The sequence below is a fragment of the Coenobita brevimanus genome, chromosome 98 (assembly GCF_032717465.1).
Source record: "Coenobita brevimanus isolate Jiangsu-jjx chromosome 98, ASM3271746v2, whole genome shotgun sequence".
NCBI lineage: Eukaryota > Metazoa > Arthropoda > Malacostraca > Decapoda > Coenobitidae > Coenobita > Coenobita brevimanus.
The window spans coordinates 5,272,501-5,295,000 of record NC_137051.1 but is presented as its reverse complement, the minus strand read 5'-3'; the positions used below and the strand labels follow the sequence as shown (position 1 = coordinate 5,295,000).

The 22,500-nt window shown below is 42.2% G+C and overlaps 1 protein-coding gene across 1 annotated transcript in view; it reads right to left on the bottom strand.

Annotated features, from left to right (window-relative positions):
- The window catches only part of LOC145414178 (G-protein coupled receptor GRL101-like), a 124,881-nt gene that overhangs the window by 72,333 nt on the left and 30,048 nt on the right, over nucleotides 1-22,500 (bottom strand). The window contains exons 6-11 of the mRNA XM_080283744.1: nucleotides 15,920-16,069; nucleotides 14,552-14,718; nucleotides 14,418-14,454; nucleotides 13,163-13,267; nucleotides 6,158-6,274; nucleotides 4,142-4,258 (exon numbers count right to left, since the gene is read on the bottom strand). Coding sequence (XP_080139870.1) covers nucleotides 4,142-4,258; nucleotides 6,158-6,274; nucleotides 13,163-13,267; nucleotides 14,418-14,454; nucleotides 14,552-14,718; nucleotides 15,920-16,069 — 693 coding nt within the window. The remainder of the gene's footprint in view (nucleotides 1-4,141; nucleotides 4,259-6,157; nucleotides 6,275-13,162; nucleotides 13,268-14,417; nucleotides 14,455-14,551; nucleotides 14,719-15,919; nucleotides 16,070-22,500) is intronic.

The following is a 22,500-nucleotide window of genomic DNA, read 5'->3' as shown; positions in this document are numbered from 1 at the left end:
TCTCACGATTATCCCTTTTCCTTACTTGAAGCCAAATTAAAGTGAAAATCTTAAGCGGAAAAAAAAAAAATCCTGCGTAGAGTCAATTCTTTCAGTACGGTAACCATCTAAATATTTTTTCTTGTTATCATCAAGCATTTATTTTTCCTTCTATCTTTATTTATTTTATTTATTTATTCATTTACTTATATGCTTAGGATAGGCATGCTGTACTGAAGGGGTAAAAATAATATCTATCAAAGCCCTTATATTTCTTATATTTCTTTCCTACTACCACCAAGCGATATTTTTTTCAACTCTGGGAAAGCGTCATCGTACAGAAGGCATTACTGGAGACTGCCTCAGACTCCTTCCCTACAATAAGTCTCCCAGAGGCTAAAGATACTACTACTACTACTACTACTACTACTGCTACTGCTACTACTACTACTACTACCACTAATAATAATAATAATAATAATAATAATAATACGCCGTCTGAAGGCTCGTAAAATGGAAGTGAAACCTACACCTCTACCGGTATGAATGTGGCTGCGACGTAAGCCAAAGATAAGTGTTTACCCTTACGCGTTTCCATGGCAACGACGGGGTTAAAAGAGATATTGTCAACCCCTTCATTCCGGTGACACATTTCTGAATTATTACCTTTCCTAGCACCTGAGAATTTTTTCTATTCAAGTTAGGGAGGATTTCTGATTAGTGGAGGGGCTAATTAACACTATGGTCCATACTCTCGTGGGTTGAGGCAGGGCCCTAACATTTTTTCCTAAGTGATTTATTTTGCTTATTATGCCTTACTGTTCTATTCTGTTACATAAATCCTTCCAATAACCTCCAATAGCGCCATACTTTGAACAAATATCGTACGAAAAGATATTAACCACCCAGATCCAAAGATAAGTCGCTAAGGAAGAGGTGTTAGCGAGCTTCCTTGACCGACGAGAATACAAGCCTATAACTAGCCCATTTAGTACAAAAAGTCTCTCTGAAGTCAAGTAAAGGCGTCCAGAGGCTGCAAGAATGAACTTAAAATACGTCATCGGAGTGAAAAAACAACCCACTGACGTTTTGGATTTCTCCCATGTACATAAAATCACTCGGTAATATCTAGGGAAAATATTGAGGTACGTCCAAGGTAGGGAAAAGGTTAATGAGTGTATTTTTCACATGGCCTAAAAATGCCCCGTGGAAAAAAAAAAATCTGGTAGCCACACTGTGAAAATGTGTGGCACGAAAGAAAACTGCAGGGCCTCAGGGAACCGTCTTTCAAGACAATATCAAGAGTCTATCACCAATCATCATCATCATCATCCGAGATGCAAGAAAAAGGTACTGTACGGTATATAAAAAGCGAGTAAGTGAAACATGGGTTGCATTTTCCGTAGAGTTTTTTTTTGCGCCATCACTGCCAAATATTTTGCCGGCTTAAATGACGCGATAACGGAGGCGTGTCTGCATCGCCGGCCACTCTGATGACAGTTTTCCATTTTCCGTTATTGAATATTAACCATTCAGTTCAAAATATGGAAATGCCGATGCGATGTAAAAGAGAATGAGTTTGATAAAAAAAAAAAAAAAAAAAAAAAAAAAGATAATGCTAGCCTGCCAGTCTTCAGTCTATTTACAGCAGAACAAAGAGCAAAGCAGCAAAAATTAAATTTTAACTGTGAAGAATAAACTGAAAACACAAATGCATGGCTTTATTTATGAAACTCGAATGTCAGCGTTCAGTGCATCCAGGCAGGCAAAGTGTGAGTGAATAAAACTACGTAGTGATAGATGCCAAAACAATTTTAATAATATATACTGTAAATACTACCACTACCACGACCACGGCCACAAGGCACAACTACCACCACCACCACGACAGTTACTATTATTACTACTGCAATAATAATAATAATAATAATAATAATAATAACAACAACAACTCCCGTCATGTAACTACACTCCTTTCACCTTAATTTGGCCCAGATATTTGTCCTGCAGCTTATTTCACGAAGCTTACTGATAAAATACGACACTGCTGCTCTACAATCTTTTCAATACACATCTTCCCGACAAGCATCAACTGTGACTCCACATCCCCTTCAGCGCACATCTTCGTGACTAGCATCATAATCTAGCGTTAATCTACCTGCTTTAACTCAGGCGTCAAAGTGAAGGGATGTCAATTTCGGGCCAAGTAAAAGAGGTATATAACTCACTCTGCATCGAGGGCCGAAAATAAGAATAAAGAAAAAGAATGTAGACGTGACTCCGCTTAGGAGGAAAAGGTATATGAAAAACCAAGAAGCGCGCCAGCTTTGAAGAGGCAATACAATTAACATAAATTACTGTGGAAGCGTAGTGAGGCCTTGGGAGACGGAGAGGTGAAGATGCGTGGGGCGAGATGAGAAAACATTATTATTATTATTATTATTATTATTATTATTATTATTATTATTATTATTAACATCATCATCATTTTCACCTTCACTATCGTTTTTCATCATCACCGTCATCATCATCATCATCATCATCATTTTTGACTTTCATCATCATCGTCGTCATCATTTTCGACTTCATCATCATCATCATCAACATCATCATCATCATCATCAACAACACCAACAATCCCATCAATTAAAAAAAATCACAACTAAAACACGTAACATGCATTAACAAACACTACAGAACACGAAGATCAAAGAAAATGGGAACACCAATACCTCACTAACCCTGAATTCGATACGCGAAGACATTCTTCCACGGACTACCCCCCCCCCAAAAAAAAAAAAAAAAAAAAACAGAGGATGAAAGAATACTGATCCGGATTTAAAAAAAAAAAATCCCCGTGTCAAAAGATATCAGATAAATTCCAGAACAGAAAAATATTTATAACCAAGGCAACTGGAAGGGATTTTTACCAATATTTCTGACGTCTGTGCCACTCCAGAGCATGAAAGAGAGAGAGAGAGAGAGAGAGAGAGAGAGAGAGAGACAGACAGACAGACAGACAGACAGACAGAGACAGAGAGGCAGACAGACAGAAAGATAAGCAGAGACAAACACAAACAGACAAAAACTTACATACATACATACAAAGACAGACTGATACATACACAGAAAGGCAGAGACACAGATAGACAAAGACAGACAGACAGACACATATATTGTTACCATTTCATTTCCCACACTTACAACTTAACAGTGCCTTAATTTCAACACTCCCTCGGGCACACACACTCAAAGGCTTAAGGGCCAGGTGTTGGAAGGTGGAGGGGGACGAGTTGGAGGAGGAGGTGGTATGATGATATAATTACTTGAGAGAGATAGAGAGAGAGAGAGAGAGAGAGAGAGAGTAAATGGAGAAGACATAAGGTAACTGAACCTCCATTTTCTCGCAATTTCATTACTTAGCCACTCCCGAGCGCCAACTGGGCCTCATGACGTAGGTGAGGAGGGGGAGGGAAGGGGAGAGGAGGGGAAGGGCAAGGGGAAGGGATGATGTGGTTAGGAGGAGGGGGTGGTAGAGAAGAGAAAGGAGGAGGTGGGGAGGCGGGGAAGAGGAGTAAGAGCGGAAGGAAAGGGATGAAAGAAGGAAGAAGGAAGAGTGAAAATGTGTATTTAAAAAAAGAAAAAAAATGAGGAACAGTGTGAATAAATTTGAGGAGAGAGAGTCGGGGAGGAGGTGGGGAGGCAGGGAGAAAGAAATGGAGAAAGAGAGAGAGAGAGAGAGAGAGAGAGCTCGGGATGGAAATGGGGAACAAGGGGAAGGATAGAACTGAGGAAGGATGGTCGGAATGAAGAAATGCGAATAACTTCGGAATGATATTATGAACAGGTGATAACATAATTTTTTCTGTACTATGAATGGTTTCTGTACTTTCCATAAGACTACTGACATGTAATATTAACCTTGATGTTGGTAATTTACTGTATATAGTATTGTGTGTCATTCTAGAATCCTTGAGAAATGGTAGGTATTTATGTATCCCTCACTCCCATTCTCTCTGCTAATCCAACCTTTCAATTTATTTATCTTGTAGTTTATCTACCCATCTGTCTATCTGCCTGTCTATCTATCTACCCATCCACCCATCCATCTATCTATCAATCGATCTATCCATCCATCAATCTATCTGTCCACCACACTCACCACAGCTGGTCTCATCTGATCGGTCTGGGCAGTCCGGTATCCAGTCGCACCACCGCTCCTCCCTCACACACTGCCCACTCGCACACCGACGACTCCCCGCACCGCAGTCCACAGAATCTGCGAAATAAACAAAGATGAATAAATAAATAAATGAATAAATAAAAGATACAATGAATATCTTCCAAACTGCGCATCCTCTCCTTGCACAGTAAAAACCCTACAGAAAGGATAAGTAAATAATTATATATGTCAGAAAATCACCACCACCACCACCACCACCACCATCATCATCATCAACATCATTATCATCATCATCATCATCACCATCACTGACTTTCCCAATAAATAAGAAAAAAAGCTTAAAAGCTTAAAATACTCGCATCGTTGACTCCCCGCCTCGCACAGTACCGATTCCGCAGAAAAATAAGTAAACAGATAAATAAAACGAAAAAATAATAAAATAAATAAATAAACTTAGTATTAATAAAACCTTTCAAAATGTTGCACCTTCGGTTACTCATACACCAACGGCCCTGAGACTGAATGAACAAATAAATGGAATACACAAAGGCAACGGTACAGTCAAAAACAAATTCCCGAAGTCAAATCAGTATTTCCTAGGCTGCAGAAAAGAAAAGAGCTATTAGAAACGTTTGCCCAAATCGAAACGTTTCCAAAATTCCCATCTCTCGTTCACCGCCTCCCACACCATGGAATCTGGAAATAAAGACCTAAATAAATGTAAGGCGATGTTAAAGATATAAAAAAAATCTTAGTGTTGACTTACCGTTTGCCTCACAGTATAAATTTTTTATCAGAAGATCCTGAAATTACAGTCGTTTGATCATAGTTTCTAAATAAATAAAAAGCTCCTTGAATCAACACCTTCAATTATCACCTTAACTTCTTCCACTCTTGATCTGCACCAAGACATCACGAGGCAAGTGTGGGAAGCCAAATTAACACTGCCACCGTCGCCCACACACCTCTCTCATGCACTCCAAAGCTTCGCAGTGAGAGGCAAGAGGGGAGAACTAAGTACAAAAGAGATTATCATATTGGCTCCCTCCGATCACGCCTCACTCAGTCACCCTAGGGGAGTAAGGGACAAGGAAAGACGAACTATAAAGGCGGTCAGCACAATGGCACTGTCGAAGGGAAGAAAAAAAGGTAATGAATGTGGGAGCTTCAGACCTCAGCCAATGATGCTCTTGGTGTGGTATGGTGTGGCGTGTGTGAGTTTGTGTGGAGCGCCTGAGAGAGTGCTATGCTGTATGGTATGGTGTGGTGTGGTGTGTGTTTTCGCTAAGGTCCAAAAATAGTTAGTGAGAGTCTAGAAATGTTCCCGCATCTAAAAATATATAAAGAGGGTATGGTACTCGCTCCGTCAACCCAAGTTTCACCGAGCCACTTTCGTGCGACGTGCATGAGGGAGGATGAAATTAATCCTTCCAGTAACAAGTTAACCTGGCGCTGACGAGAAGCCTATGCGCCTCAGATGGGTGTTACTAAAAACATATATAATACAGCACATGAACTCATACTGTACATAATTATACTCATTATAACACACACACACACACACACACACACACACACACACACACACACACACACACACACACACACACACATACAAAACCTTTTCCAACAGTTTCCACAACCCATGCCAATGAATGCCAGTGTTATTACCCAAGAGCACGTGGGTCCGTAGTAAACGCTGTGTATCTGCAATTAAAAACTCTTAATAATCGGGCATTCCATACGTACCACTGTGTTTGGCAATTAACCTGCACCAGACACACTATGACATTTCGGAGGTATATTAAAGTGTGTGTGTGTGTGTGTGTGTGTGTGTGTGTGTGTGTGTGTGTGTGTGTGTGTGTGTGTGTGTGTGTGTGTGTGTGTGTGTGTGTGTGTGTGTGTGTGTGTGTGTGTGTGTGTGTACCAAATTAACAACACTGACGCATTTCCCTACCCAGTAACACACGAAATCAGGCCATATCGCCGACTCACCGCAGTTTGTCTCGTCACTCTTGTCGAAGCAGTTGTAGTGGAGGTCGCATCGGTCGCTCTGGGGTACACACTGCCCACTGTCACACCGCCACTCTGCTGGCTGGCACGGGGGGCGATCTGTTGGGGCGAGCGCAGAGAGAGAGAGAGGACGAATAGATGGACAGGTAGACAGACAGAGAAATAGATAGGTGGAATGAGACAGGGGTGCGTAGCGGTGGGAGAAACTTTTTAATTCTGACTGCCAAAGAGAGTCAAAGTTGTGAGTGACAGAATGAATATTATATGTATGTGGCGGAGGATGGATACAAGGATGAAAAAAGTTACTAATCTGGTGGTTTCTGATTATATGATAAGGGGAAGGAGAGAAGGAAGAAGGGAGGGAAAATGGAAGAAAGTGGGAAAGATGGAGTGAGGAAGAGAAGTATAATAGGAAGGAAGGGGGTTGGAGAGAGAGAGAGAGGAATATCATCTACCGAGTCAGATATTGTACATAATTATGAGAATCGGAACTTCGCAGGTAGGCTACATATATAGAAATGCTCTCTCTCTCTCTCTCTCTCAAAGGCCTAAAAAATCGACCTTAGCTCTACCTTTGTTTTTTTCTCTAATCTCCTAAACTCGACAAATACATTAATTCCTTTATTCATGCTGCATCCAGACGATTTTCTTCAACAGGTCAATACGATCATTTTTTTATGGCATATCCTTACTACCTTCAGACGATTTTATATCAATAGCATGCGAGAGAGTGTTACGGTGATATATGAATAATTAATCGCCCAGGAAAAGGTGTTAGGAGCTTCTTGTGCCACCTGTGATAAGGGTTAGTCTCGCATCTTATCTCGCATCTTATCTCTCCGTCTCGTATCTTATCTCTCCATCCCACACCCCATCTCTCCATCTCACACCCCATCTCTCTATCTCACACCCCATCTCTCCATCCCACACCCCATCTCTCTATCTCACACCCCATCTCTCCATCCCACACCCCATCTCTCCATCTCACACCCCATCTCTCCATCCCACACCCCATCTCTCTATCTCACACCCCATCTCTCCATCCCACACCCCATCTCTCCATCTCACACCCCATCTCTCCATCCCACACCCCATCTCTCCATCTCACACCCCATCTCTCCATCCCACACCCCATCTCTCTATCTCACACCCCATCTCTCCATCCCACACCCCATCTCTCCATCTCACACCCCATCTCTCCATCCCACACCCCATCTCTTCACCCCATCTCCCCATCTCGCATCTTTTTCCCTCAGGGCTAATAGACACAGTAAAGTACACTATCATTATCATCACTATCATCCCCCTAACCCAATCTGACGCCTACTCTGACGGTAAGGGAAGCTGAGGTAAGTGTCTTTTGATCTCTGGGACGTGCATCAGAGGAGAAAGGCTAGGGAGCTCCAACCGTGATATTCCCGTCTTTTGGGGATACGCTGCAGCTTATTTTTTATGCAACACAAGTGCTGGGCGGATGGGTTATTTATGAGTCGAGAGGATTTATCAGGAAAGTTACAATCATAAATTCCTTCATGTTTATCTTGTAACATTTATTTAAACTTCCTCATTTTTATATATTTTTTTATTTACCCCTTCATTGCTTTATACTAATTTATTTATTTTTTCGTGTACAGGTGTCTATCTTAGTTTTGGTCCGACGGTATCTACTCCCATCTACCTGGGCGCCATTCCGGATTTGATAAGAGGAAGAATGATTGATAAACGAGAAGCAGCGATAAAGAGGAGAGGGAGAAAGAGTGATGAACGAGGAACAATGATGAACAGAACGAGGAGAAAGAGTAATGATGGATGAACACCGATGAACATAACAGGGAGACAAAGTGATGAGGGAGGAACACCGATGAACACAACAGGGAGAAGGAGTGTGAAGGAGGAACATCGATGAACACAACAGGAAGACAAAGTGCTGAAGGATGAACACCGATGAACACAACAGGAAGACAAAGTGATAAAGGAGGAACACCGATGCACACCACATTAATAGCTGCCTTTGCCTTGAACACTTATAATGGAACTTAATGAGGGGAAATTGGAAGCCCAATTACTGTGACTGGTGACTATTAATAGGACGAGGGAAAGGGGAGGAGGGGAAGGAGGAGGGATGGAGAGAAGAGAGAAGGGAAGGTCAAGGAGGGGGAGGGCAGGAGGGGAAGGAAGGGGAGAAAGAGAGAGTGAAAGGAGAGAGAAAGAGTGAGAAGGGAAAGAAAGAGAGAAGAATAGGAGAGAAGGAGCGAGAAGGGAGAGACAGAGAAGGGAAATGGAGAAATGAAGGAAGGACATGAAGGGGAAGTGGGGAGGAAAAGGGGAGAGGGAGAGAGAGGACAAAAGGAGAGAGAGGCAAAACTGAAGGAACTCGGGAGGTGAGGAAAGAGCGAGGTTGGAGAAAATCTGTGACAAGTTGAAATAGAGAAAGAGAGAGAGAGAGAGAGAACGCAAAACACTGGAAACCAAACATTACAAAGAACCACATTAGCATACAGCCTCTTTTATTTCACAGAAAGAGGCGATCCTGGCAGAACAAGAAAACAAAAAGAGCAACAGCTGGAGAGAGAGAGAGAGAGAGAGAGAGAGAGAGAGAGAGAGAGAGAGAGAGAGAGAGAGAGAGAGAGAGAGTTGCAAGTTAACCCAGAAGCAATACAACACGCAAGAACCCTTTCCCAATACACACGCTCAAAAGTCTCATATCAAACTCCTGTCTCTGATGTTGAGGAGGGGAGGGGGAGAGGGGTGAGGGAGAAGGGGGGGAGAAGGAGAGGGAGGGGAAGAGGGACAAGGCATGGGAGTGGGAGAAGAAGGGGGGAAGGAGAGAGAAGAGGGCAAGGGTGAGAGAGAAAAAGAAAGAATAATAAAGTGAGACGGCAAATTTTAAACAGAAAAAATGCAGAGGAGTGAGAAGGAGAGGAGGAGAAGGGGAGGAAGAAACAGGGGGAAAGGAAATGAGGGAGACAAAGTGGAGAGGTAGATGAAGCAGGGGATGAGGATGGAGGAGAGGGAGAGGGATGGGGGAGACACAGGAAGAGGAAACAGGGAGAGAGATGGAGAGGGAGGGAAGTGGGGGTGAGTTGAAGACAAAGAGGAGGCCATGAGAGGTGGTGATGTGGGAGATGGAGGGATATAAGTGGAAGAAGGGGGAGGAGAGGACTTAAGAAAACATAGAATGGAACAACAAAGGGAAGGAGGGGGCGAGGAAGAGGGGAGGAGGGGATAAAACCCCCAGGGGAAGGGAGAGGGTGGGGGAAGGGGGGCAAGAAGAAGAAAAACGTGGAGTAAATGGAAAACATCAGATGGCTCTCGTGTCGTGGTCGTCATATAAGCGCTTGAGTACGTTCTTTAAGCCCCTCACTCTTCACACACACACACACACACACACACACACACACACAAGCAAAAATAACCTGTGTCGTGGGAAAGCAACAGGCGTGTCAGAAAACTCTTTGAACCCAGGCAAGACCTTTTTCCATCCGCCTTAAGATCCCAGGAGTAAAAATGTACTAAACCTTATTTCGTAAAAGAGAGTAAAGTGGGAAGCATATTTGAGGGTACAAGTGTTATGCTTGTTGATGACTTTGATATATTTTACGTTATATTCACGGTACTGTGCGTGGAGAGGGAAGGACAGTGTGTGTGTGTGTGTGTGTGTGTGTGTGTGTGTGTGTGTGTGTGTGTGTGTGTGTGTGTGTGTGTGTGTGTGTGTGTGTGTGTGTGTGTGTGTGTGTGTGTGTGTGTGTGTGTGTGTGTGTGTGTGTGCTTACTTTTCCAGCTTCAGTTCATACATAATCTTTTCTTCTTTAACAAGGCTACATCTGTTATCAATAATTCACGGCTCAAGTGTTGTAAGGAAAAGTTCTTTGAGTATATGAGAAAAGTATTGGAAAAAAATAAAAGTCGTCAAACAAAATAATCGATGGTAATATTTGGGATGGAGCTGAAATATATAACTGAGGTAAGTTTCCGTTTTGGCCCATAATCAATTTTAATATAAGGCTGAATCTCGGTTATCATACATCGGCGACGGAAGTGTTATGTGGAAAAGTTGTTTGAATTTATGAAAGAAAGCCACAGAATACATAAAAACAGTAGAGGGGGACTGTGAGGTGAAAGCGAAATTTTACCAAGTGTGTGTTTTATGTTCCACTTCTTATTTCCAACCCCATCGTTCAAAATGGCAATGCTTAGTTTTACGAAGCCATTCCACACTATCAGTAGGTAGACAGGTGGGTAGGTAGGTAGGTAGGCATTGTAGGCAGGCAGGCAGGTAGACAGGAAAGGTTGGTGACTCGCTATGCAGGTAAACAAGCAGGTAGGCAGAAACAGTAGGTGACTCGCTATGGAGGTAGGCGGGCAGGTAGGTAGGTAGGTAGGTAGCAAAATGGGTAAAAAGGTAGGTAAATGGATGAAAAAGTAGGCAGACAGGTTGGCAGATAAAGTAAGTGAATTGCAAGGTACGTCGGTAAACACGTAGGTAGGAAATTAAGAAATAAAGTTGGGTAGGTGGGTAGTAAAGAAAGTAATAGGACAAGAAGGAAGGTAGGAAAATAATAAATGAAAGAAGCACACAAAGGAGGTTTAAGAGAATGACACAGTATACCATGAAAGGATTGGCATATAAAAAGAGCAAGGAAAACACGAGAACTAGAGAGAGAGAGAGAGAGAGAGAGAGAGAGACAGCAAGACAATACCCCAGTCTTCCTTTCATGAGCTTCTTCAATTATCTTCCTTTATTTGCAAAACTGAAGCACGATAGCATCACGTAATTTTTTGTCTTCGCTAAAAAAAAAAAAGGTGAAATGAGTGAAACAACGCGCGAGCAGATTTTTAAAGGGGAGAGAGAATAAGGGACTGATTGAATCCCCCCCCCCTTCTCTCTCTCTCTAAAGATTCTGTGGGTGAATAATTAAAACAGAAGTCTTGCACAAATAACGAGAAAACGAACGTACCTTAACACGTCTTTTCTCTCTTGCTTTCTAGGACGCAAATGACAAATAATTTTTTCCTCATTGTAAGTACATTTTACGTCTGTTTTGGTGTGGCCTTGATAAAACTTTACAGAATTTAATTGAATGTCAAAGAAAGAAACAACAGCCTTCGACTCTGCAAACCTTGTTCCCTCCGAAAAAAATAAAAAAATAAATAAATAAACTAGCTACACATCTGTTCATAATGACGCCAGGACACGCTACATACAAGAGACTGGGGGTTGTACGCCGTGGGAAAGACTCACTAATGAAGACGATTCCGGAGATGACTAGAGTGAGAGCACAGGTTAATTCTTGCGTTAATGAGTCGGACAGGAAAGGGATGATTCTGTGAAGGTAGACGGATGCTTCACGTTCGCCTTTATGCGGGGGGAAAGTAAGCACAGTTCAGAAGACAAGAGTCCAGAATAGTCGCGACAGATGAAATGCTGATGATTCGTGGTTTAATTTTTTCAGAACATATCAATATTTTAGTATTTACTTACACAGATTATTTTTTTTATATTACACACTTTAACTGCAAATTTTATTATTATTCATTTATAACAGAACTTTACTATACATTCAGGGGTAAATTTCGACTGCTACCCCCCTGCGTCTGCTTCCCACTTAGGCCATGTCCAATACTTTCCTCCTGACGCATCCTGTCAATAAAAATCGCCTGTTAGGAGAGGAACATAAAAGGTCGTCTCTTGGCTTGGAAAGGTGAAGAGTAGAAGCAAAGAGGACGGTGAGATGAACGAAGCAGGGTAAAAACTACAAGAAGCAAGGAGGAAAAAAACTAGAAGGAAGGAGGAAGGTGAAAACTAGAAGGAAGGAGGAAAAGTGAAAACGAGAAACAAGAAGGAGGAAGATGAAAACTTGAAGGAAAGAGGAATGTGACAAACAGAAGAAGAAGGTGAAAACTACAAGAAGGAAGAAGGTAGGTGGAAACTGGAAGAAAGGTAGGTGAAATTTAGAAGGATGGATGAAGGAATGTGGAACTAAAAGAAGGAAGGAGGAAGGTGAAAACTAGAAGAATGACCGTGGAATACGAAAACAAGAAGGAAGGGGGAAGGTGAAAACTACAAGAAGGAAGGTGGACGGTGAAAACTACAAAAAGCAAAATATCAGCCGACCTTTTGTCCTCGAAAATACCACAGTAATGAGATTACTGGTGTGCTGCGTCATGTCGAGAACATAAATACCAGGAAATTCTGCAACAATATTTCAAGCCAGTTCAGACAGACTTAAAATAATTCCTTTTTTTTTTTTTTTTTTTTTTCCAAACCAGGCAGTGTTCGTCTCAATTACAGTATCTTTTCATCCAATTATTTTACATCCTCGAGCATCGTTTGTATTCATGATTTTTTAAAACACATATCCTGACTGATATCGAATGTCACTTGATTAAATGAATTCAAGCAAAAAGTTTATAATTTTTTCCCTTCTCAAACTCTTTTTTTTGCTTTATGATAACAAAATCTGTGAAGAAAATAACCAATTTAATGACAGACGCGACCATGTGCAACTCTTCAGGGGAAAAAAAAAAATATAGATAGATCGATAATATAAAGACAAAGGAAAAGATATGAGGAAATTGTGGAAGAGGAAGAAAACACACAGACAACTAAGGGAGACAGATAGAAAAAAACGTCTAGGAAAAGGAAGAACATTAAAGGAATTTGTGGAACACTAGAAGACGACACACAAGGGGAATATGCAAGACTGGGGGAGAGAGAGAGATGGAGAAAAACACTTAGGAATAAAGAGAGAGCAGAGGAAAGCTACGGAACACTAAAATGCAAAACATACAAAGGGAACACTAGTACAAACATACGGAACATCGAGGGGAAACGTGCAAGGTTGAGCAGATAGAGGAAACACTCAAGAAAAAAGAGAAAGTATAGGAAACCTACGGAACACTAAAATGCAGAACACAAGGGGAACGCTTACTCAAACCTACGGAACACCAAGGGAACCAACGGAACTCCCTAAGGACCCCACTCACCGCATCCCAGCTCGTCCTCGCCCTCAAGACAGTCCTCCTTGAAGTCACACATCAAGGAGGAGGGGAGACATCGCCCATCTCGGCAAGGGAAGTACTTCCTCTTCTCTCCCTTCTTCCTCCTTCTTCCTTCACTTCCTCTTCCTTCGTTCTCTCCCTCTTCCTCCTCCTCTTCTTCCTCCTCAGGGCAAATTGCTTCGTTGTTTTCATCTGTTTTGGAGGAGAGTTTAAAAGGTGTTCTGAGCTTATTTTAGGTCTCCCCCCCCCCCTCTCTCTCTCTCCTAATGACCCCATACCAGAAACACCCTCAAGCTACTTGTGAGAAGGGAGAGGAAAGGTGTAAGGGAGAGGATGATAAGAGGGGGATGGGAGAGAATGAGAGAGGAACGATGAAGGAGGAAGGGGGAGAAAGCTAGGGAACGGAGAAAGGAAAAGATTGGAGAGAAAAGAAAGGAAAACAGAAATATAAGAAAGAGATGGGGTATGGAGAAGAAAAGGGTATAAGTAAAAAGAGGAGAGATGAGATGAAAGCTGATATGGATAGGAGGGGGACTGAGAAGGGAGGGGAGGAGGACTGAGGAGGGGGAGAAGAGGGTATGGAAAGAGGGAGCAGAGGTTCCGGAAGAGGGAGGGGAGGGGAACGGGGAGGAGTAAGGAGGGATGGGAGAAACAGAAAGAATGGAGGGAGAGGGGAAGAGGGGGTCGAGTGGAAGAAAAGGGTGGGGAAAACAGAGAGAATAGTCCATCGAGGGGGAGGGAGTGGGGGGAGGGGAAGGGGGGACTGGATACAATAGAGCCTGATCTATTTTTGTTCCCTACTCGTTTCAGGTGACTAGGAACGAACTGGATGCCTCTGTCTTGTAACTGGAGAACTCTGTGTGTGTGTGTGTGTGTGTGTGTGTGTGTGTGTGTGTGTGTGTGTGTGTGTGTGTGTGTGTGTGTGTGTGTGTGTGTGTGTGAGAGAGAGAGAGAGAGAGAGAAAGAGAACTAGAATCACCAGTCCAGGGCTTCACAAAATTACCTAGTCGACTAATATAATTAATGTGTAGGGCCATTCTACTCCCTTCCCCCTATCCCCATCGTCCCTCCCCTCACCATTCCCCCTTTCTCCTTTATCCCTACTCCCTCCTCTATCCTTCCACCCCTTCACCCTTCTTTCTCACCCCCTCACCCCGTTTCAGTGTTTCATTCTCCCCTCCCCCACCCCTCACCCTCACCCCCGACTCACTCATCTCTCACACATTTGCCTCACCTCTACCTTCCCCTGTTTCCTCCTGTACCTCTCCGCGTCCCTCCTACTTCACCCCCTCACCTCCTAACCTCTCCTTAGCTCACATCTACCTCACAGCCTCTCTCCCTGCCTCTCCCCTCCCCCCTTCATCCCCCTCCCGCCTCACCCTTGTCCTCCGCACATCCGAACTCGTCGTTGTAGTACTGTCCGTTGTGGCAGTCGTAGCGGCCGTCACAGATGTACTCCCGGCCCAGGCACCTGTCCTTGCTGCGGTCCAGGCTAGACACCATGCAGGTTAGCGTCACGCCCCGCACACACCTGCTTACACCTGCACGGAGATAGATAGATAGATAGATAGATAGATAGATAGATAAACACGAGATGGATTGACAGAAGAGAGATTTCAAAAACTCACACCGGGGGAGAGAGATATATACGGAGAGATACATTACACGTCAACGCCACACCTTATATATCTGCTCACACCTGTGGAGATAGATAAATATAAATACAAAAAGACATACGTGGCTACAGTCCACCACACCCCACTGGTCTAAAGAATCCTGATAATTTCTAGGTGGTAAACAGCTGTCCACCATCGACCCTGGGAGATGCTGCAAAGAAGGTAAAATGTGGCCACAAGCTCGGTAACTATATTCCTTTTATTCTAACTTGGCCTAAAATTGCCACCTCTCGATCTTGAATTCAGAAGTGCAAGAAAAGAGTAACACTAGAATATGATGCTAGTCACGAGGAAGCGCAAAATGTACAGCCATAGCACTGTCTTTTCCTGCCAATGATCTAGGTGAAATAAGCGACAAAAGGACGAAAATCTGGCCCAAGTTAAAGAGAGTACAGCTTCACAAATATCACTCTTGGGCAGGCAAATTTCAACCACAAGTACGGTCGCTCGGTTATCCTTCTTCTGAGTTTAAGTGGAGACTCTCACGTTGGTACAAGTCTTACTACACATCTTATTTCTCTTCCTAACAGATTCCAGCGACTTGGGAAGAAATTAGCCGGTTTTGTTATTTGGTTGTCCTTCCAGTTCACAGACACTAGTAGCATCATGGCTAACCACAATATGAAAATTATCGAGAGGAAACGGCATCATTTTTATATATGTATGTACGTATGTACATGTGTTACTATGTATGTATGTATGTATGTATGTACAGTATGTATGTATGTATGTAGGTAGGTAGATAGGTAGGTAGGTAAATATTTATGTATGTCGTATGTTGCCTCCTCAACAACCTGACACATTTATTACGGATGGAGTCATACATGCAACTGTCCAGAATGCTACAGTGGACTGATAGATATACACGGGCAGATGGATAGAAATGTCCGTGAGAGATAGATATACGAGTACACAGACAGACAGATAGACAAATAGATAAAGTCACTTACCATCCGTAACAGACAGACAGATATACACAGATAGACAGGTGGATAATGTCACTAACCATCCATGACAGATAGATATACACACACAGATAGATAGACAAGTAGATAAAGTCACCTACCATCCGTGACCGTGTAGAAGGATGTGTGTTGACAGTGGGCCTCGTCTGAACAGTCGGGCACGCAGTCACAGAAGGAGTCACACACGTTGCTGGACAGGATGCACCGGGAGTTGGGGCAGCGGTGGTGGGTGGCAGGGGGGCACTCACCGCCTGCGGGGAGGGGGGCAGGGGGGGTTAGGCAGGGGGTAAGACAGAGAAAAGGTACGGGCAGAGATAGAGGGGAGAGAGAAAAGCAATAGTCAGAGATGAAGTAGAGACAGAGACAGGAAATGGAGAGGTAAGAAAGAAACAGCCAGAAGTGGAGTACAGATAGAGGTATAAGTAAAGGGTAGGTGGAAAAGGGAGAGATATAGGTAGAGTGAAGGTGGAAAAGGGGGAGTCATGGGTAGATATGAGTAGGGCAATAGAGAAATCTGACAAAGAGAGGCAGGAAAAGAAAAGCAGTCACGAACAATGTATAGGAGACGGAGGGGTGAGGCAAAGGTTGGGCAAAGAAGGACTACAGGCAGAAGGAGATCAAAGGCAGACACGAGAAAGGCAGAGGGCAGGCAGAAGACAGGAGGAGGCAGGAAAAGGGGACGTATAACACAGGAATAGAGGAGACTAAGGTGGCAGGCAGTGGTTAGGCAAAGAGTACAGGTAGAGGAGGTGGCAGGCAGGGGTTAAGCAGACAGCACAGGTAAAGGTGAGGTAGGAGGCAGAATGGAGGCGACGATTTAATCCCTTCCACTACCAGACGTAACCCCTCAGCTGAATAAAATCGTCTTGGAGATGCTAAAAAAAATAGACAAATTTTTCAGGGTGAAGGAATGACTGACAGATAGATGGGATTACTTGAATGACATGAATATAATGAGAAGGATTTTGCGATGATGAAAAGGGGGATTACGATCATATGAAAGAGAGAGAGAGAGAGAGAGAGAGAGAGAGAGAGAGAGAGAGAGAGAGAGAGAGAGTAAAGGAATGATGAAGTAAAGAAGAAAAAATGAAGAAGGCAAAAGACGAACAAATGATGATGATGATGATGATGATGATGATGATGATGATGATGAGGAGGAGAAGCAACTAAGAACGGAGAGGAGGAAGGACAGGAGCAATGATGGCGTGGATAAAGGAGGTGGAAAATGAATAAGAAGATTAAGCAAAGGATGATACTGAGAGACGGGAATAAGTGGAATTGGAGGAAGGACAGGTGAATAGCATTAGGAGGGGGAGGGGGGGAAGGAGAGAAAGGGTTAAATGAAGGAAGAAGGAGAAGGAATAAGAGGAAGGAAGAAATAAGAGAAAGAAGAAAATAAAGACAAGGAAGATAGGAAACAAGGAAGAAAAAGAGTAAAATGTACGAATGAAGAACAGAAGGGCAAAGAACATGAAACAAAATAAGAGAAAATAAGACAGATACCGTATATATTCAGACAAACTGACATACACACACTGACTGATAGAGTCTGATACTTATAGACTGCCATATATACCGGTATATATATATATATATATATATACAGAGAGAGAGAGAGAGAGAGAGAATATAACGTATTCAACCTCTGTACAAGTATGTCTCTTTGATCTGACAAGAGTCGAGTGGGTTTCTGTAGAGAAATGGCTTTGTGTGTGTGTGTGTGTGTGTGTGTGTGTGTGTGTGTGTGTGTGTGTGTGTGTGTGTGTGTGTGTGTGTGTGTGTGTACAATACAGTAATCGTACACACACAAACAGACAGACAGACAGACAAATGGCCAGCCTGACACACACACACACACACACACACACACACACACACACACACACACACACACACACACACACACACACACCATGCATACAAACAAACAAAACTCCAAACTCTCTCTCTCTCTCTCTCTCTCTCTCTCTCTCCCTCCCACACACACAAATGCTAACCTCATCCCAAACATCAATCATTCAGTTTTGCCCAAAGCTTCACACCCCACCACTACAACTACCACGCAAATAAAGTAAACATTTGTAGTATTTTGTTTATTCTTTATTGTGTAAAGTAAAGAGGATTTATTGAGGGTAAAATTGAATGAAATCAGTAAAGGACACGCAACTGTGTAGGGATGCTTATTGCTCTCATACTGTCTGGCTTTCATTCTCAGGCATTTCTCTCTCTCTCTCTCTCTCTCTCTCTCTCTCTCTCTATCATGCCTGTGGCTGAGAACATAAACAATTACGTGGAGTCTATCTATCTATATACCTAGGCTGCTTCCCCCAAGGAAAGGGAGTAGCTTGGGAAAATGGAGGGTAGAAGCTTACCCAAAAAAAAAAAAAAAAAAAGATATATAAAAGGGAAAATGTAAGAAAAGGAAAGTGGAAAAGTAATATAAAACAAATAAACAAATAAATAAATAAAAACATAAAGAGAATAATAATGAAAATGGAGAGTGGAAGATTACAAAAAATAAATAAAATAAATGAAAAATATGAAAGAAAATGCTGAGTGGAAAATTACACAAACTCTAAAATCTGAAATGGAAGGCATTGAAGAGTGGAAGGCTATATGAAAAAAATATATATATATATGGAGGGTAAACTGACATCAGACTGAAAGGAGGGAGACTGAGAACGAAATGGAAGGATGGTATTGAAGAGAATGTGAATAGAGTAAAAAAAAAAAGAAGAAGAAAAAGAAAGAAAATTAAGACCATGGAAAGAAAGCTGAAAAGAGATTGAAAAGAGAGGGGCTGAGAGACGGACGGATAAGGCAAATAAGAAGATCAAGAACGAAAAATTGATCAAAGAAATCTTATATGGATGCAAAGCTGATGGAAGAATGAGATAAGGAAAACAAAGGGGAGATTAGATGGACAATACAGACTTTCGGTGTTTTGTGATTCCAGGTTCAATGTGAAATGTGAACCCAGTGGACTGCAGGCTAAAACTACCCTTCCGCAGTCCATCACCTTTCTTTTAGGGGGATAAGGAAGCAGTTGTGGGACCTTTGCGTAACCGGCAGTGGGGTAGCCGCGTTATATCGGTGCCAACACGTGAAGGCGTCCAACTCAAGCACCGGATAATATAGATGCGAGACGAAGAACAGCCGATACAATAGTGCACCGTCAGGCTTAACTCTAAAATTATAGATGCTTAAAACGGCTTAGTGTCTAATTATAGAAACTCTGGGATAGGAGAGTAAAAGACAGGAACAAAATACTGTATAACACATTAACACAACGCAACAAAAACATGACCACCAACACCACCACAACCACCAGTAACACCACCACAGTCACAACCACCATCATTAGCATCACCATCGCCACCACCATCACCACCACCACCATCGTCATCATCACCATCACCACCACCACCACCACCACAACAACAACAACAACAACCACAACAACAACCTCACCTCTTCCAAGACACTCGCTCAACCTTCTTAAGTCGCTCGGTGACTGACATGTAAAAACATTTTACGTCAGAATCAAGATTATTTCCCAAGAGACCTACTTTTATATTTGTTTAAGTCTGCCCTGGTAAGCCGATTGGATGGCAGCGTAGAAAATGAGGTAGGGGGAGGAGGAAAGGAATGTGGGTGGAGGAGTGTATGTGAGGATGTGGAGGAGAATGTGGAGGAGTATGTACGGAAGAGGAGGATTATATCAAGTCGATGAGTGTATGTGAGGAAGTGGAGGGATAGTTTAAGCAGGTGGAGGAGTATGTGAGGAAATGGAGGGGAGGAGGACAGGGAAGTGGATGGAGGAGTGTGTGTGAGGAAGTAGAAGAGTAGGTGAAGGAATGAGGAAGAGGAGGAATATATCAAATAGGTGGGAGGAAGAGTAAGTGGAGGAGTATGTGAGGAAGTGGAGGGGAGGAGGACTGGGAAGTGGGTGGAGGAGTGTAAGAAAGTGGAGGAATGTATCAGGTGGGTGGAAGAATGCGTGTGAGGAAATCGAGGAGTAGGTGGAAGAGTATATGAGGATGTGGAGGAATATATCAAGTGGTGGAGTATGTATGAGGAAGTGGAAGAATATAGCAAGTGGGTGAAGGAGTATATGAGGAAGTGGAGGGATATATCAAATGGGTGGAGGAGTGTATATGGGAGGGTGGTGTGTTGTAGAAGAAAGAGAACAAAGTGGAGAGATAAAGTGGAACAGGATATAATGGAATGGTGAAGGATGTGACAAAGTGGATGAGTATATAATAAAGTAAGTGAATATCTGAAGAAGTAAGACTGTATATGAGGGAGGGTGGCGTGTCGTGGGATGAGCAAGAAGATGGAGAGATGAAGGAAGAAGAAGAACAGATGAAGGAAACGGGAAGGAAGGAAAAACGAAGAAAAATGAAAGATGGACAGTGAAGGACGGATCAGTTATGGGATGAGTGTAGGAATTATGAAGGAAGAGGTAAGGGAAGAAAGAGTAAAGTGAAGGACGAGGGAAACGTGAAGCGACTGAAGGAGAGGAAGGGGAAGGGACACGACTGAAGGAGGAAGGATAAAGTGAAGCAGGAGGAGCAAAGGCGACGTGAACGAAGGCAGGAAAAGGAAGAGAGGCTATTACACAGGAAAATGTGGACATGACAAAGGGGGTCCAGGTAACCCTAAAACATCCGCCTACCTGTAAAAATATCATTAAGTTTACCACATAATACAGCAATTTCACCCAGCACCGGAGGGGAGAAGACCTGCCTTGCTTTGTCCTGCACTACCCTGCCCTGCCTCGTCTCTTCTCGTCTCACCCTGCCCTGACGAACTCTGCCCTGCCCTGCTCTACCCTCTCCTGCCCTGCCTTGTCCTGCCTTGCCCTGCCTTCAACCTCCTCAGGGATAAGCTAAGAGGATTATTCAGAATGAGGGTCATAAAAATGGAAATACTTATAGCAACAGTGATAAAGATGATGAAAATGGTGATGAAATTAGAAAGAAATGATGACAACGATGATGGTAGTGCTGAGAGAGAGAGAGAGAGAGAGAGAGAGAGAGAGAGAGAGAGAGAAGGGGGGGGGACAGACAAACACAGAGAAAAAAACAGAGAACACAATAGCAATGAAACGGGTACTAAAAAATTAAACAAATCTTTCATTGTAACGGGTAATTAAAGAGGCTTCCATTATAACAGGTAAAAAAATACGTGGGAACTGAGAGAAGAAAGTAATACAGATCATAATGAGGTAAAAGTGTGTGTGTGTGTGTGTGTGTGTGTGTGTGTGTGTGTGTGTGTGTGTGTGTGTGTGTGTGTGTGTGTGTGTGTGTGTGAGAGAGAGAGAGAGAGAGAGAGAGAGAGAGAGAGAGAGAATATAAATCAGTAAACATGTATACACAAGATCTGTTTATATATCTATTTATCTACCTGTATCCATCTATCTGTTTGTATATCTATCTGTGTAACTATGTGTACCTATTTATTTGTATCTGTGTATCTGCCTTTATCTGCGTATCTATCTATCTATCTACAAGTGTATTTATCTATCTATGTCTACCAAGCTATCTATTTGCCTCTGTATCTATCATATTTATCTTCGTCTATCCATGTTTTACTAGTATTTCAAAGTAGAGAGAAGTAGCCTAATGAAGCAATTAACCCCTCAGTTTTTAAAGTTTATTTCTCATACTTTCAATTTTCTTTTTTCTTTTTTTTTTTACATTTTATATATTTTTTTCTTTTTTTAGTTTATATACAATATACATGTATACATATATATATATATATATATATATATATATATATATATATATATATATATATATATATATATATATATTAGTTTATTTTTTCTTTTTTCAGTTGACAGTATATATATTTTTTAAGGTTTATTTTCTTTTTTCTTACTTTAGTTTATCTTTTTTTTTTCTTTTTTACAGGTTATTTCCCTTTCTTCCTTTTTTTTTTTTTTTTTAGTTTATACGGTATATATATATTTTTTCTGTTATCATCATCATCATCATCAGCCGTCTGAATGTCCACTGCAGGACCGGCCTATCCCGACAGAAGTGGGAGACGACACAGCCAATCATCTCTACCCAGTGGCTTAGGCTGTCTGGTAGAGATTGTATGTTGGGTGAGAAGTGCTTGCAAGTGTAACTGTAGTGTTGGAGTGGCTTTGGATGTGTGTGTAGTCTGTGAACCAAGTGTAATCGGCCCGAGCAAGCCGACTGGGTGCAAGCACACTTTATCATATGCGACACTGGTTCAACCACAGCACCCCTTATGTCCGCCAAAGCAGTACGTGGTCGCAAGAACGCTCCCAAAGTTTACTACCCTTGCGGGGCGCGAACCCTCGTTCTCCAGTGTACGAAAACGCACACTTTACCACTGTACCACAGAGGTTAAGGTTTATTATTTTCTTCTTTTTCTTTTTAGTATATGGCCTAATTTTTTTAAAGTTTATAATTTCCTATTTTTTTAGTTTACATATATATATATATATATATATATATATATATATATATATATATATATATATATATATATATATATATATATATATTTTTTCTTGTACAGTTTATACTTTCCTTTTTTTGTTAATAGCCTAAATTTCTTTTTTTTTTTTTTTTCTGTTTTATCGTTTACAATATGCCGCTCATATCAAAAGGGAAAAGCTGTGCTTACCCCTTGCTACGAA